At 52.3% G+C, this 16,810-nt stretch overlaps 5 protein-coding genes across 5 annotated transcripts; 2 read left to right on the top strand and 3 right to left on the bottom strand.

Moving 5' to 3' along the window:
- Window positions 1–184: 184 nt before the first annotated feature.
- J4E90_007479 (uncharacterized protein) lies at window positions 185–3,738 on the bottom strand (the record flags this gene model as incomplete). The annotated part of the gene is made up of 4 exons (XM_051437015.1): window positions 185–644; window positions 698–1,164; window positions 1,228–2,892; window positions 2,944–3,738. 4 exons carry the CDS (start codon window positions 3,736–3,738, stop codon window positions 185–187), a joined length of 3,387 nt encoding a protein of 1,128 aa, XP_051288761.1.
- Window positions 3,739–4,854: 1,116 nt separating this feature from the next.
- Window positions 4,855–7,191, bottom strand: J4E90_007478 (uncharacterized protein; the record flags this gene model as incomplete). The annotated part of the gene is made up of 2 exons (XM_051437014.1): window positions 4,855–5,709; window positions 5,758–7,191. 2 exons carry the CDS (start codon window positions 7,189–7,191, stop codon window positions 4,855–4,857), a joined length of 2,289 nt encoding a protein of 762 aa, XP_051288760.1.
- Window positions 7,192–7,460: 269 nt separating this feature from the next.
- On the bottom strand, window positions 7,461–8,801 carry J4E90_007477 (uncharacterized protein; the record flags this gene model as incomplete). Its single annotated transcript, XM_051437013.1, has 3 exons — window positions 7,461–7,597; window positions 7,648–8,664; window positions 8,711–8,801. 3 exons carry the CDS (start codon window positions 8,799–8,801, stop codon window positions 7,461–7,463), a joined length of 1,245 nt encoding a protein of 414 aa, XP_051288759.1.
- Window positions 8,802–9,341: 540 nt separating this feature from the next.
- On the top strand, window positions 9,342–10,343 carry J4E90_007476 (uncharacterized protein; the record flags this gene model as incomplete). The annotated part of the gene is made up of 3 exons (XM_051437012.1): window positions 9,342–9,499; window positions 9,555–9,850; window positions 9,901–10,343. The coding sequence occupies 3 exons, from the start codon at window positions 9,342–9,344 to the stop codon at window positions 10,341–10,343; spliced, it is 897 nt and encodes a 298-aa protein (XP_051288758.1).
- Window positions 10,344–11,877: 1,534 nt separating this feature from the next.
- On the top strand, window positions 11,878–13,722 carry J4E90_007475 (uncharacterized protein; the record flags this gene model as incomplete). The annotated part of the gene is made up of 2 exons (XM_051437011.1): window positions 11,878–12,372; window positions 12,811–13,722. 2 exons carry the CDS (start codon window positions 11,878–11,880, stop codon window positions 13,720–13,722), a joined length of 1,407 nt encoding a protein of 468 aa, XP_051288757.1.
- Between the last annotated feature and the right edge of the window lie 3,088 nt (window positions 13,723–16,810).

The raw sequence follows: 16,810 nt of genomic DNA, 5'->3' as shown, positions 1-16,810 counted from the left end.
TTGGGCCGAAGCCTGGAGGCTACGTAAGTCTGAGACCTCTCCAGAAGTCACTAATCCCGCAGATGTATCCATCCGGATACCATGAGATTTCGTGCAGCATACCGCCTTTTCGCCCATTCCTAGAGTATCCCGCGCACCAAAACCAGCCATTTTCCCCACCGAATACATGGAAGACCCACGTGATCTACCTAAATAGACTCCTAAGCTCCTCCAGCCTCTGCTTCGTAGCCTCCTCCTTGCCCTTGCGCTCCCTTGCCATCGTCATATTAGCTAGAGCCTTTTTCTTATCCTGGAGTACTAGCATCTTCTCTTCAAAGCTGTTCTGCATGATAAAGCGCTTAATAGTAACCTCCCTATCTTGACCAAGCCGATGAACACGATCAACAGCTTGCGCCTCAGCTGCCGGATTGAACTGCGGCTCCATCATGAACACTTTGTTGGCTGTTGTAAGATTGAGACCGAGACCTCCTGCGCCAATAGATACAAGCATAACGCGGACTGCAGGATTCTCGCGGAGTGCCTGCATAGACTTGTCGCGGTTTTCGCGCGACATGCGGCCATCGAGGCGGACGAGCGAGTGGCCGGCGTTCTTGAGAGCAATTTCGATGAGGTCGAGGTGTGTGGTCCATGAGGAGAATACAATGCTGTGAAAGTCAGTAAAGCGCGTCTCGGTGTGGCAATGTAGGCATCAACTCACCTTTTGATCGGCCTCTCATCCGGATTCTGCTCGCTCCATACACGGAACTCTTGCAGGTCGTTGAGTAGAGCTTGGGTCTTCGTATGCGGGCCAGTGTAGCTTCCGATCTTCTTCGCCAGTTTTGGATCTTTTCGGATCTGATTCTGCTCCTCGATGTAGTTGTAGTAGTCCGTGCGTTCGAGCTTGAGGACCGTGGGCCGGTTGACGTCGTCACATACGTGGCAACGAACTGAACCATCCGCCATGAGGTTGTTCTTCCACTGATCCTTCAGCTTCTTGATGTGACGTGGGCAGACGAGGTGGTAGCATGTGGTCATGTAGCCAATATCTTCCTGGACGTTGCCATCTTCATCTTCGTCGTCATCGGAATCATCCTCTAATAAAGACTTCTTATCTGGGCAGTACAGGCAGTCCGCTGCACTTGTCGAATCGAGGAGAGTGAGCATCTCGTAGGCTTGTTGACGTGTCTAGATATCGATGAACTAAGTCAGTGAATGTCTCACAACAGTTTGTATGCGGATAGTACTTACGAGCTGTGGCCTATCACTGCCCTCCTCATCTATCTCCATGGGCTTCTCATAGGTCATGCCGTCGGTAGTCTTGAGCGCTTCTTCACTGAGCAGATCACGACCATGAGCGCAGATCAATCGAAGATTTAGGATGGCGGTCAAGATCTTGGCGTATGATCGTCCACCCATCTTATCGCCCTGGGTGACAGCATTCACCTTGCGTTGAGTATCCCTCTCGAACCAGTCATGTAACTGCTGCTCTTCCTTAGAGAACTGCAATCTGACAACGTAGTCAAGCTTCTTGGGGACCTCGTCCTTGATGATCTCCTTGGTACGACGAATGGTAACGGTGCTGACAAGCAGCTGAAGCTTCGTTACAACGTTGGGGTCGGCGTTCTTGAAAGGACCGAGGATGAACTGGTTGAAGCCGCTGGGAGTATCGAAAGGCTTCAACTTGATGAAGTTGAAGAGAGCACCCAGATCTTCAAGTCGATTCTGAACAGGCGTACCGGTTACAGCCCAACGACGTTGACCCATCATCGTACATGCTGCCTTGGACTGGTTGGTCGGGTTGCGAATTGTATGTGCTTCATCCAGAACAATGCGGAACCAGTTGATGTAGGGCAACGCTCGTTTCTTATCTGTGAGGTCTTTCGCGATGATGTGGTACGTTGTTAAGATTATGTCGTGATCTGCAAGGACCTCAGGTGTTATGCTGAACCGCTCTGAGCCGTGGTACCGCTTCCACTTCAGGGTGCTTGTGCCCTGTGGAAAGTGGTCCTTGATCTGCTCCTTCCAGTTCGTCATGGTGCTGAGAGGACAAACAAGAAGTGTTGCGCGACTGTTGATGGTGGGCTGGATCATGCCTGGGTAGGGCCTCGGAGGTGGCCGCTTCTGGCAGAAGTCTTTGGCGGATACAATCGAGGCATCGTCGCAGATGAGTGATAGAATGCTGAGCGTCTTCCCCAATCCCATCTCGTCAGCCAGGATACCACCAAGACTAGGTCTAGGCTGATCTTCCGTCTGTTCGCCCGTGATGATGTGCATGTAGTACTTGCGTCCGTTATCCCGATACTTCGGGGCCCATAAGGAGTCCTTGCGTTTATCGTAGACGTCTGGCGGATGTTCTTGTTCGTGATCAACCATGAAGTAAAGTGCCTGCTTTTGATGAGGGTACAGCTCGGTCTTGATGAGCGTCGAAGGCTCTCGAATCGGAACTTCTTCCGAGCCACTGACAACCGTATCGAAGACGTCTTCGACATCAGCGCGGATCTCGTCGACACTGCGAAGGACGTAGGTGTTTGTGGCAGCGCCGACGGCGTACTGGGTGGACGGCTGGAAATCGGGTTGTCCTACTTGATTCTTCTGGAACCCCTCCTTGGACTGTGGGTTGTAGTAATCATGGCGCGCGAGTTCGAAGACGGGGTTCTCAAGGATGAGGTTCTTACTTCTGAGATACCTTCCAAGGTGATCCGCAGACTTACGAGGACAGTACAGTTGTAAAGTCATACCGACAAGCGCAGAGATTTGACTGCCAGGCGGTCCTTCGTTGGGAAGCTTTCGGCGTGGTTCAGTCCAGGCCAGCCACTTTAGACCGTTGGTTTGCGCGCTATCGATCAGTGGTGTGAGACCTTGTGCGGTCTTCATGTCGACTCTGCCGAACTCTTTACCCATACCGTCAAGCACCTAGATATTGGTTAGTTTATGTTACACATGTATGTTGAACTGCAATCTTACCATGATGATCTGGTTTCCCTTGTGGCCGCCACCCCGGCGGAAGGATACCTTGATTCTGCTTTGGCCACCATGATTGCCATGGAACTTCTTAGGGTCGGGAAAAGGGACCACGTGAGCCTGGATGTAGGTCTGCTTGAGCTTGCCAATGCATATGTCATCGTTGCTGTTGTCGTGAACGACCTGGATGTCGTCTTCGTCGTCGCTCATGGTCAAGTCGATTGCGGGTCCCTGTTGCGGCGGTGGGGCAGGTGATTGTCCGTTTTGAAGTTCAAGTGCACTCCCACCGGCGAAGTTGGGCCGATTAACGTTCTTCCGCTCGGTCTTGATGCGCTTGGCAGGTGATGACGTGCGCTCTTGAACGTTGTGTAGGCGTTCGACGAGCGAGACTTGGCCAGCAATAGTGGGGTCAGTACGGCCGCGGTCAGTGTCGTTACCGGATGACGCAGGGCGCTTAGGAGTCGACGAGTTCGGATTGAGAAGCACGCGTGGATCGAATTGCGGAGTGTGTGCTGCAGGCGTTCCGTTGCTGTGTGCCTGGTTGTGGTGGGCCATGTGGTCGCCTGGCACGTGCGTGGTTAGTTCTGGGTGTGGTTCTGCTTCTACGTCGGCGCCTGGGTGACTTGTGAACGCAGGTGCATCCGGCAGCGAATCAACGGGTGAGGAGGTGACAATGGGCTCGTAGGCGGCAAGATCAGGCTCAGACTCGTACAGAGTAGGCTCCACAGCAGGCTCGTATACGGCCAGCTCTGATCTCGCAGAGGAGTCAGACGCTGGACTGCCTCCCATAGTCTCCATGCTAGGCTGTGGTGGGCGTGGTGGTCAAAGGGAAGGAGCGAAGACGAAGATGCGTGGAATTCCTCAACACCAGGACTGATATCAAGGCGAGTAGGCAATTTTGGGTAAAGAGGTGGAAGAAGGTGAGGAGAAAGAGAGAGATTGAAGATATACCTGTTCTACGTACCCTCCTCGGGTCAAGTAATAGGGCGGGATTAAACTTGTCCATGATGGGCTCGCAATCAAAGTCACCAGGACTCTACAGGTGAGAGAGCTTCAGGTAATTCTGGCAGGTCCCTCAGCGCTTCCAAGCTCTTCCAGCCCTTCCAACGATGTTGATGCCGAAGCGCATCTGATAGTCCGGATGCCAAGCCCTGATCCTTTCGCTCGCCACAAATCACGCGTTTTCAGGGTGTCTCGATGCGCTCAGAGAGCCCCCAGAAATGCTGCGAATCCTCTGAAGTCTGGTTGCGGTCGATGCAGGGCGCGAAGTTCCGAGACTCGAAATGTTGAGATGATGGCGCGTAGTCGCTTAGTATACCCGGTCGTCGGGTAAGTGAAGGTAGACGTATGGTTTCGCGTCTCAGCGGCAGCAGGTTTGCCAGGCAACAATGCGGTCGGGTACAGGTTCAGATGAACAAAGAGTCATTCATTTGTACCGTGGTGCGTGGGTGAAATGGCGCTGTTGCCTTTCCTGTTGATCGTGGGAAGTCATCGCGTGTGGCTGAGAAGGGCTAGCAGGAGTGTCAGATGACCCTCTCGATAATTCACGGGACATCGGCAAAGGGTCGCTGCCCGCGATTGTCGGGGGGAACCGATAAAGATTGCACAAGAGAAGCAAGCAAGAGTCTCATCAGCTCGCGGACGACGCGCATGTATCACTCAGGTTATTAAAGGGTGTGGGGGTTGCGCAGCGTACGCGAAGGTGTGGGTGCACCAGCAGGATAGCGGAGCTGTCCCGCTACTACACACATGTTGCTATCCGTAAATTCTGTACGACAAAACGCCTCCCATGCTGCCCAACCAAATGCCTATGTTATAGTCACAGCAACCTTGCGCCCGTAATGCAAGACGGCTCTCTCACGCACAATGCCATAATGTAAAATAAAAAAAGCCTCAAACTGGGCGATCATCTGCTCAACACCAGGTAAACACCGGGTTCCGCCCCTTGACCATCTCCAAACGTTCTACGATGACCTTTTTCCTGTTACCCTCCATATCTTCGTTTGCAGCGTATCCTAGATCGCCGTCGTCGTCAAAGCCATAATCATCAAGGTCCCTCCTATGGGTCAAGGAGTGGCGCCTATGGTGTCGTGGGTCGCGCGTGTTTCGGCGAGGCGCATCGTAACTCATGCGCGACTGATGCGGAGGCCGGCCATTTGAGTGACTGTTCAGATTACGCGAACCCCAGTACACGTCGCTTACAGTCGCTGGTGATTCTGGGCCTTGGTCAGGACGTCGTACGTCGAGAGAGGATGAGCCGCGCGTGAGGTTGAAGCGATTCCCGTGTGCGGACTCGAGGGGTGGCGAGTTCATGAGGAGATCTTTCTGGGGCTTCTGTGGCGGCGTTGAGACAGCTGTAATATCCATCTCTTCATGTTCTTCCTCCACCCTTGGTTGTCTGCCTGGTGGCTGTTTCCTCCGCATCTCCGCGGACGGAGCTCTGAGCGGCACAGCGATGGGTATCTCGACAATGTCATCCCAGACACATACACGTGCCCTTCTCGTGAGCTCAAGCGGCCCAAGATCCGGTGTCTTCAGTGTCTCCACCACGTTCCAAGCCTGTCCCTTCATGACCGCGATCTGTTTCGCATACATGCGCTCCTTGAAATCGGCATCTTGTGAGAAGCACTTTCGAAGGGCTGATTGTGTGTCGCTCCACCATTGTTTCGAGGTGAGGAGGGGAAGGAAGTGGCGGCGGGTGGCTTCGGAGAAGGGCTGGCCGATGAGCGAGACGGGTAGGAAGAGCCATCCAAAGGGATAGCTGCGCCACTGTAGTCATGTTAGTAAAGCCTTGGGGAATTTGGAGAAAGATCTTACAGCATCAGGGTGTTTCCAGGGCCACGACAAACTGTTGTCGATGGCACCGATGGTCACCGTGGGTGTCGGCCCACGCTGCATGGGTGTGTTCGACCGGCTAGTCGTGGTCATGGGTTCCCTTCGCCCGTAAGGGTCAGATTCCTCCATCGATTGCCTTGTGTAGGAGCTCGGTTGATGGTCGTCGTCATCGTCGCGTTCCATCTTCGGTGGTTCTGCGACAATGGAGGCCTGCTGCGTCTTCTGGTCAATCTTGATCATCCAGTTGTCCAGGCCTCTGTCGGTGTTCCGCATGATGTAGTCGAGGATGACCAATTTCTCCAACTGCTCTCTGAACGACTGTTGAATTGCAGGCGTCCAGAAGCCTCTCCGTTGGTGCTGTGCGTCCCCATTGCCAGATTGTTCGTCCTCGTCCTCTCCGTCTGACTGCGAGCCATTTGGTCTGCAGTCCTCAGCCCATCTCCGCTTCTTCTTCCGTGCCGCCCTGTCCGCATTGTGGTTTGTGTTATGCTGATCTGGCCACGGGTTCTCCTTGAGGAAGATGTTCGCGTCCTTAAAGCCCTTCAGGAACACCTGGAAACTCCCAAGCTTCTCAGGAAAGGGCTTCCTTTTCCTGTAGTACGCGCGCCGATCCCAGAAGTCGTAATGGAAGGATTTTGAGGACAGACCGACGACGTCGGTGTAGGGTACGAGGTTGGTGCGCAGCTGGGTATCGAGGACGTACGCGGCGGCTTCGGAGATGTAGGAGAGGTTGGGAATGAGGCAGGCGCGACCGAAGAAGAATGGAAACAGGTTGCGATGTATCCACTTGGTCCATTTGGGGTTGCGCGACGCGTAGGGCTCTTCGTCTTTAGGCTTGAACACGCCCACCACCTTGCCCTGTGTGGTGCGCGCGAAGTAGCTGCCTGAACTACCCTGTGTAATCAACAGGGGATGTACATCCATCTCGATGGCCGTCCTGACGCTTTCCACGATATCGTCGAATTCGAGCTTCGTCAAGCGGTCTGATGGCACATCGTAGTCGAATGTGAGCGACTCCGCCGTTGCCGGTCGCACCCAGTCTGGCGCCTGGAAGACTGAGTGATGGATCTCGAGCGTCTCCTCGTCTGCCGAGTCTTTCTGCTTCTTGATCTTGAACTTTTGCGCAATCTCGTCGGCCCATCGCTCAAATCGCGCATTGATGGCCTTTATGTCCACGCCGGAATTGGCACGTTGCCGTCGCCCAGACAGGCCCTTTTTGTGATTCGGTGAACTCGCGCCTGAGCCATTCATTCGCATATTCGAGTTCCGCTGCGGTTGTATTGGCGCATATTGCGCGTTGGACAGGGGATTCTGGTGGTGGTCGCCCTCGAAGTCGCTGCCGGAGTCGTCTTCTTCTTCCTCGGCTTGGGCTATTCGGGCATAACCCGAAGTTGGCGGTCGTTTTGATTTTGGCATTGTAGTTTTGGGAGAGCGAAGGAATCAAGGTCGGTCGGAGTTTGCTGTTCGTGACTTGGTGCCTGCGATTATGGTGAAATGACGACCGCGGACACAGCTGCTGCAGGGGTCTGAGGCGCTAGTGTTCCGCTGTGGATCATCACATGCAAGACGCCCACACTGTGCATCTGATTCTAGATCGACCGAATATCTATATGCTGTGGGGTATCGAAGTCTATCTGCAGTACGCTCAAAGAACTACTCAAGTATTCGCGGCATCGGTCCATCATCTAGAAGCTATCGTCAAGATCCACTTGCCGTCTTACCACACTCGGACTGTCCTCGTCCATACCACCCGTTGAGTCTGTAATATCGCCACCGGCTGTCATGAGCAAGTCATCCACAATGCGCTTGCTAGCTTCTCGGGCTGTTCCGTATGTTAGCAATTGCTTGATATATGAGGAGGGGGAATCTTACCAGGCGTCTGCATCAGCTTGCTCTGTGGAATGTGGAATTGTATCGTCTTCGGAGGACTGAAGTCAACATCGTCGTCCTCTTCGTCGCTGTCATCGAAGATTGTGCCGCCAGTCCGGTGGATGCTCATGGGTTGTTTGCCTTTGGCAGGCGTCTGTATACTTATACCAGGTGTCCGTGGCGTCTTCATGGGCGAAAAGATGTCGGCGCGTAGTTGTGGGGCTGGTGAAGAGGGAGGTGAAGAGTCGAAGTCTAGCAACTTGGTAGCTGCGCTTCGTGGTGTAGGTGCTCCGCGCTGGCCGCCGGTGCGAGGGGTGAACGCACCCGTCGGTTTGTACTTTCTCGGACTGATAAGTGGTGTAGCTTGTACGCGGTATGTCTTGTCTAGAACGCGATGGAGTAGCGGGTCGTTGTTAACATAAGATTGTTTCGTGGCGGTGGGCTGCATGAAGGGCGAAGATTCAAAGCCGCTCATGTCTGGAAGGGCTTGCGACTTGCCAGGCGTGACGGGCTCCAGCTTCGGCGTCTTCGTGCCGCCAATGTTGGGTCTAAACTCGGATTTCAATGCCTCGTATGGGGAAGACATGCCAGCGAACTGAGGCTGCTCTTCATATTCGCTCTCTTCCTCGTCCTCGTGGTGTTTGCCTCTTGTGGTGGAAGGTGGAGCCCGCGGAGTGCTGTGTCCGAGCGAGGGCGAGTCGAAACCGAGAGTCGATTCGGCGTCTTCTTGTGCGGACAAGGGTCGTGGTGGTGTTGTCGTCGTTCCAGTCACGGTGTCCTCATCCTCTACCGTCTCGTCATCGTATGTTTGTGACTGTTCAGTCTCGTCTTGTACAGCTGATTCGTCTTGCTCGGGGGCTTCGTAGCCCGAAAGTGAGACATTGGCGCTGGCCTCGAAGAACTGTTTCCAGAACTTGGAGCCTTCCCAAACAGCTTCCGAGTGTTTTCCGTATTGTTCGACGATCGGTAGGATTCCGGTTGTTACGATGCGATGCGCGCGGCTGAAGTTCTGGTCGATTTCTGCTTGGGTCAGTCGCGATGGTGGGGTGCTTGACGCTGTGTTTACCTTGCAGTGTGAGGGTGATGGACTGCTCTAGCTTCTCCAGTTCCTCTGTCAGCGACAGATTGCGCTGCGGCGCCATACTCATGCGCGACATGGTGTAGTTCGCGTCTAGCAATGGTATGCGCGGTCGGTGCCTGACGCGCTTTGTCGTGTTCGGGACGAAGACTCGCGATTCCTTGGCACCCCCGAAGTTCCCCGCACCTTCACCCAACACTAGCTCTCCCCATCACGCGTCCGCGTCCACAATGCTTTTCTCAAACTCGACTCATACCTGCTCAAACAAGCGTGCGGAACCGTACCGCTCGACTCGTGTAACTACTGCACTCGCGCTAGAATGGCAAGGTTATCAACGTCATTTCCGGACCTCTTAAACCCGATGAGGATGCGTAGGTTTGCGCCATGCAACCGACATGCCCATGGTACGAGAGGGGTTATGCATACGCTACGCCTGTTCCGCATGCCCGGTTAGCCCATGTGGGCTTGCCGATGTTGTGGATGAGGAGATCTGGGGTAATGTATATCATGTAGCCGCTGAGGTGCATGCTTGAGTGCCTCGCTGTCTCCTTAGTTTACCTGTCCTTCTCTTCTTCGCATCGGGCTCTCGACTTGCTCTCATACCAGAACAACAATCATCATGTCGTTTCGTCTACCAACAAGAATAGCGTGTCAAGCAGTCCCCAGACTCGCAAGTATACCACGGGTGGCTTCCCGAGCACCACGATGGGCGCGTAGCTACGCAGTCACTTCAGACCAGAATAGAACAGCCATCGCAACGGGCTCTGCTCGCGGAATGTGAGACTCATGTACTTCATGAATGTACTCAATAGGGTTGACTAACCTGTGACAGCGGCAAGGCCATTGCTCTTCGACTAGCCAATGACGGATACGATGTCTGCATCAACGATATTGAAGCCAACAAATCTGGCGCCGATGAAGTCGTCAAAGAGATACAAGGCTTAGGGCGCAAGTCTTTTGCATATACTGCTGACGTATCGAATTTGAGTGAGGTCCAAGGCCTGGTGAAAGCATCGGTTTCGGAACTAGGACCTTTAAACACCATGGTAGCGAATGCCGGTATCGCACAGGTCAAAGCACTCCTCGATCTTACCGAGCAAGATCTCAAGCGCATGTTCGAAGTCAATGGTAAGTGTTTTTTCGTACAGGATGGAGACATCCTACTAACATATTTGTAGTATACGGCGTCTACAACTGCTACTCCACAGCCGCCAAGCAAATGATCTCACAGGGCAACGGCGGCAAGATTCTAGGCGCAGCGTCAATAGTAGCATTCAAGCCCTTCGCGCTTCTGTCTCACTACAGCGCCTCCAAATGGGCCGTCCGTGGTCTTACCCAAGCCTTTGCCATGGAAATGGCTGAACACAAGATCACCGTGAATGCCTATGCGCCTGGTATCGTCGGTACAGCCATGTGGGATCTCATTGACGAGAAGCTCGGTGAAAAGACAGGCGCGAAGAAGGGCGACACGATCAAGAAGTACACCAACGAGCTGATTGCGTTGGGCCGGACTAGTGTACCAGAGGACGTGAGCAGTACGGTGAGCTTCCTATGCAGTAAGGACAGCGACTACATGACGGGCCAGACTATTGTCATTGACGGTGGTATCATCTTCACTTAATTTATGTCGGTTTTGAACGATAATAGTCTCCTATTGACGCATCTGTGTCGTATTCTATTGTTGGCATCCAGCTGGTGTTATCCGCCAGATCACTTAGTACCGCCAGCATCTGGATGTCAACTTCTCCTATATAAATCATCACATCATCAGTCGCTCCACATCAACTCGCATCACTCTCATAAACCACTTAACCGACACATCAAAATAGACAGCAGCTATCATGAGTCATTGGCCAGGCGGTCAATTCTATGGTACCAATATCATAGGAGGCATCCCTGTAACTGAGGGCTACTACGAATTCGAACCTTCCGGCTGTCTTACTAGCCCTAAGCTTCGACAAAGCAACCCTATTCCACTTGCCGCACGTACAAACCCCTACACCAAGGGTAGCCATAGTTCAAGCATACCTGGCATCAGTCTCGACCTTCTCGCTCGTCTCAAGACCGTAGTACACGAAGAGCCTAACTCTGGATCCTCATCTACTGTCACCATCAGTACATCGGTGCTGGACAGTTGGGCTACGAGCATAAGAGAGGCTAGGCGTCATCTTGATGCATTATATGATAACCGGAGAAATGCCGAGAGATTTGAGGAAAATGAAAAGCGAATGAGTATCTGGTTGGCGGACCTGAGGAAGGCCATTAATGATAGGGAAAAGATCAACCGAAGATCGGACAGACGGTAGAGATTCGCCTATGTGGCGTTAATGTTGGCAAAAGTTCAGTCCTTCAGATAGACCCAGCTGACATCTCATCTTCCGGGCTTTCCGGACTGTTCTGGTTCGTTCCATGTTTGTGATTGTTGGGGCGTGGCAAACTCACTGTATTGAAATACTTATACAGGTTCGTGTGTAGCATTATAGCGTGTCGACTACAAACAAGAATACCCTCGTAACACGTCCATCACAAGTCATGTCCTCCTCTACGTTTCGAAAATTGCTAGGCGAACTAAAGAACGAACAACCAGCAGACACAGAGCTGACCTTCGCTGTAACCCATAACAAACTCTGGTGTTGGCGGAACAAGATGGCAGACTTGGAAACAACTATAAGGACTATAGCGGGGACTCGGGTAGTGCAAGAGCATTGGCCTCAGTTAGGCAGCGATCTGAGGGAAATGAAACGGATCGTCGGTTTTGTGCAGAGCGAAATAGATGAGAAGCTTCAAGGGGCGAGTTTGCTGAAATGGAAAGAGCAGGAGGTCTGACGTTTGATCGATGTAGATACGAGCGAGGAAAAGTAGCTTAACGAAGCTATCTAGTCACTTCTGTTTGTACTTTGGCAGTACACGGAATGATTGGTGCCAGCCATGACATGGTTGCATCGATACCTGTTATAGTCACCCGGACGCTGGGCTCCATTCGTTTTTGCTCGGTAACATGAAGATAGGTGCCTGGCATGCCAACGCTAACTGTAATTGACCCATTCGCTCATGTTATTTCGTATAAGTAGCTTCTGATCATACGAATGGGGTTTATTGCCTATAGCAGATCCTGATTCCGCATTTACTGTGACTGAGCTTAAATCACGACAGCTATGACCTCAGAGCATAACCGAGAGGACTTCATCCTCGACGAAGACGCCGCCATGAACCAAGCGGAAGTACGTAACCAACTTGACGAAGGATTCCATTCAGATAATCTAGACGCGGAAGAGCAGCAAAGCCCGCCTCGCTGGACTTCACCAGTTCGTCGAGAGCTACCCATGCCCGCGCAATATCACCAGCCCATCAATACATCTTTCCCACCTCCCACTCTCATCCAAAGTCAATCCGACGTGCTGGACATTATATATACTGGCCCTGGCACCCTTGAAGTATTTACCAACCTGATGAACTACCAGTACAGCACTAGGGCTAGTCCGCAGCTGCAGTCCGTGTCCGGCCCCGTCGCGGAGGTGATCAATACACTTTATGCCCGTATCGATGAGCTCGAGACAAGCAATGCGGTGTTGCTACACAGATTCAGCAATGCGCAGGATGCTTTGGATGAAGAGTGCCAGAGGAACACACGTCAGCAAGCCTTTTATTTCGTATAAGATGCTCATGAAGTCTTCATAGAGAATCAAGCGTATGGCACCTCTAAAATGAGACATTCATTCTTGCTATGTTATCGAGTGAAGCAGCGTATTTGTTTCTGTGGCGCGTACATATAGCCCTTCGTCGTGGGTGTGAATGGGGTCGCGAAATGTGCCGTACTACTCGAAAGCTACCTAGGTACTTGGCAGTTTCATGGTATCGATACAGCTAGATGATTAAGCAGTCACTTACCTGTCATCCCTTCGATTGCCTGCGCAAGTCCCAACGAACGGCCTCCGCGTGTTTGCAACAGCAACACCCATCCGCGATTGATCTCCTATTGCTTATAAACCAAACCCAATCGTTTCGGCGTTCGTCCGTCACTCGATCAGCTGTCAGCCAAACGCGGTAATGACCACGAAACCTTTGAACATAAGTACAGCTGATCCGAGATCTACAACGCTCATCCCGTTGACAATTCATCACTTACTCTCCCAATCGTTGATACCTCCAAGGTCTTGAGCACGATGAGCCCTCGCAAAAACATGAAGAAGCCTGAAGAGCAACACCCTCCAGCACCGTTTGCGGAGGATGACACCGCTTCCCAAGGTGATGATGAGTTCCAAGGGTTCAGTCAAGACGCCATCGCCGATTATTTGGCGACCTACCATGCGATGTTAGCCTTGGACCTGAACAATGACGAAGGCGAGCATATAAACCATGACGCTTTCGAAGACTCACGGTCCGACCTAGGCGAATATGGGCAAGAGCAGCGCGATGAGATCCCATATCTGCCTAACAACGGAAACGAGCCGCCATCGCATATCCGAGTAAACTACCGTGCCGCTGTTCAGCCACCGCAACGTCCACCACCTCCGCTCCAGCAAAACTCGGTTCCTGTAGCTCCACCTCCAAGGATCAACTTTCAAAATGCTGCAAATCCGGCTCCTATGCCTTTTGCAAATGTGCCGCAAGCTCTCCCTGTATGGCACTTTGATAGGGGAATTCAAGCAGCACTCCGACGATATCGTCGCTTTCATCGTCCAATTGGCGGCTTCCCCGAAGAACACTACCCAAGAGGCGTCGTGCCAGGCGGATACAGTCGGGGTGTTGAAGGCATGCCCCGCGACTTGTTTCCTCATCGGTCTGTGCCGATCATGCGTCGTCCCAATGGAAGACAGGACGAACGAATGCCGTTTGCACTGCCACGTTCATTGGGTAGGGACATGACTCCTCCCATGGAACGCGACCTCCTGTTTGAAATGTGGGCCGATGCCTTTGTTGAGAGTAGAAGGATGGAGCAGGATATGACAGCATTCAGGGAAAGACTCCAGCGGCTGTACAAGTTCTGTTACAGGTCTTAGCGTTGAGGTGACGCATCTGGCTCGTGATTTTCGAATTTCCAAGGATCTGGGTAGAGTTTCTGGTTGTCTTCTCGCTGGCGTAGCCGTTCGCTCATTTGTTTGTCGCTTTCCATGACGACGCGTTATCATCTACGTGGGTACTTGCTGTAGCAACACAACACTCTTTATCTGTAGCCTGTTAGCAACATCGTTACTAAATCCCCATTCATCGTTCATCGCGAGAAGTCCGCTACATAGCAGTCATGTCTTCCTACCAAAGATCCAGCGCATCGCCCTACTATCTTCCGCTTGATCCTCAACCTTACCAGCAGCGATATGCGCGAAGCCCATCTTCGCGAGCGCCGATGCACAATCCCTACGATTGGATGTATATGAGCGACATCCTTCACAACGACATGCGAGCGATGATGGAGGACATGCGGACAAGGAGAAAGCAGTGGCAAGAAGAGAGGGAGAAGATGCGCGAGACAATCCACGGAGGCGGCGCGGACCAATGCAGCGATAGTATGATATGAGGCGTCCCATGATGAGGTCAACAATAGTTGTATGGAGATGAATAAGGCGTGTGTTGGTTGGGAGGAGTGTATGCGTTGTATACTTGATTGTGCAATTTCGCGATCAATATTGGGCTACCACTAAGCGTTGCAGTGGTAGAATGAGTTTCTTCAATACCTAGCCGAGTTTAGCATGGAGTACATGTGAAAACTCGGGACCAACCGCCGGTCAGATTTCGGTATCACAGATCTGAGTAAAGTTAGCTACCCCTCGAACGCTCTGTATTGACCAGTGAGGGCGTGCACCAGGAGCTTACATAACAGCATGTATCGACATACCTTCATTTGATGTCCTGTATTACGTATAGGCTGCGATGTCCTAGGGAGTGGCAAGCCAGGTATATGCTATGCGGTTGCAGATAGCCACGACATGCCTAGAAAGCGGTGATTGACGTATAAGTCATGAGCTCAGCAGTAAAGACAGCAATCGCCAAGACAATCGCGGAGTGCTGAATAGTATAACACATCCGGGATGGCCGTACATTGGTCGTACAAGCTACGATGGTTCCATGCAGGTAGGAATGTCGGGGAATCGGCCCGTGGTAGCCAGCCGACTGAACAACGGTCAAACCAGGTGGCAAAAAATGCCTGTGAGGTAACTGGGAGTAACTTGGCGTTCGTTGGTGAGAGGCCGACATTGATGATTCGCAAAAGAACGATATGATGAATGAAGCGGCAACATGGAATATCGGCGATGCTCTGGTGGCATTTGAGATCACAAATAGCGGACAATTCCTCCGTATGCCAAACACCAGCCCCTCTTTGGTAGCATGCAGATCGCTTAGATTCTCATCGTGAAACCCTCGGCTACGTAAGACAGACGAACGGGGCGTACAATGGTTTTCGTTATGATACCCCACGTCTTGGGTAACGACCGATCGGATATCCCGATAACGTTTGCGCGCGTCAATTTCGGGTTTGCTCTATCTCTGCCAGCAATGAGGAAGGTCGCAGCCGATACAAGGAGTGGTGAAAGCCGGCCACATTACGTCTTGTATTCAGCATATGACTTCGAGTCTTTCCAGGCGCTACACAAACCCTGATGCCTCACTGCACCTCGGTACAGTCGTCTGTCGAGGAGCGCGTTCGTTTTTGTGCGATCGACGCGGTCGCGTTGTTTGCTCAACTTTGTTAGCGGTCGGCTAGACAAAAAGACGTGGCTGAGCTTTTGCCTCCGCCCAGAAGCTTGGGTGAATGAAGAATAGCTTCCGATGATAGACCGCTCCCGCAATGACAACACAATGCTCCTTATTGGTAGACCCTACGCAGTCTATCGTCGCCCTAGGTCAAGACTCACGATGCGAAACGTTTGAGTGGCACTGGTGACCCTGGAGCCAACTCAACTCCCGAATTGTGAGATCCTGCTTTTGGCACACGTGGACCATTCTGTCTGCCTCAGGCGTGCTCTGTCTATGGTATAAGATCAGCTCATGCTCATCCGTCATCTTCTCACAAAATTCCGCACATCATTATACCCTTACTTGTCGCTTAGTTTTGCGACAGGTATCGTTTCTACCAGTCGCGATAGCATCGAAGCGATGTATGAAATTGCTCCTTTCAAACGGCATAAACGACATGGCATGCGGGGATACCAATGGCCAGCTTTCGATCTAGGAGGTTTTGGCGGCCATGGTGGTATGGGTGGTCTAGGAGGGTATCCAGTGTGGGATTCTGGCTTTGACACTCCATACTACGACGTGCCGGGCTCAGTCGAACAGGCGACGCGATCACATGTTGAGGCCCAAACCGAGTTTGAGAAGGCAAAGGAAAAGTACGAGGAAGCGAAGAAGAAGTTCGAGGAATGTGAGAAGAAAGGTAAGTAACCTCCACGTATCCATGTGAAGCATACGCTGACTTTGCTCCTATGCCAGTGGAGAAAGCCGAGCAAATGCTGAACTTGGCGAAGCATCGTGCTGGAGGTTGGTGGAATTGATGCAGTCATTGTTGAGTGGCTGCTGGCTGCACAACGTGGGTGGGGGCGAGGAAAGGCCCGTTGGTATCTCAAGCTCCGGGAATAGACGATCCGTGTAACTTTGATTTCGCGTTGTTCCGCTTGGTGGAGATCTTGTTTTAGCCTGTAAGGAGCTGCAAATGCATCGTCGGCCAGGAAGAGATGAATGCATGCGCCGTAAGCTAAGTGAACTTGAGCTAGAGGCGAATGAAGGCGCCCCAGCCCTACACGTATGTGTAATTACATCATGCAGTGTGTTGTATAGAGACCGGTGGCCACACGATACTAGCTAAGGTATACGCTATGGCGTCTCCATTCGGCGCGGCCGATCGTGGTGTGGGTGCTATCGTAGCAGGTATGTATTACGTTTGGATATCGCTTTCGTTTCGTTGTTCGTCGTTCGTCATCTGGCTGATGCTCTGTGTTGGTCAAATCAAAATCTTGGACATATAATTGCTGCGTCTGGGCCTCCAGTATGAGTGCAACCTGGGCACTTATCGCACCAAAGCGCTACGATACCTCTCAACATGACCGCTCATGCTGCTTCAACTGCTCGCGAAGCTCAGGCTTCCAAGGCCACAGG

The sequence above is a fragment of the Alternaria incomplexa genome (genome assembly GCF_024043165.1).
Source record: "Alternaria incomplexa strain BMP 0042 chromosome Unknown scaffold_11, whole genome shotgun sequence".
In the NCBI taxonomy this organism is placed as follows: Eukaryota; Fungi; Ascomycota; class Dothideomycetes; order Pleosporales; family Pleosporaceae; genus Alternaria; species Alternaria incomplexa.
Note: the sequence above shows the minus strand (reverse complement) of the source record. Positions and strands in the feature narration are given on the sequence as shown.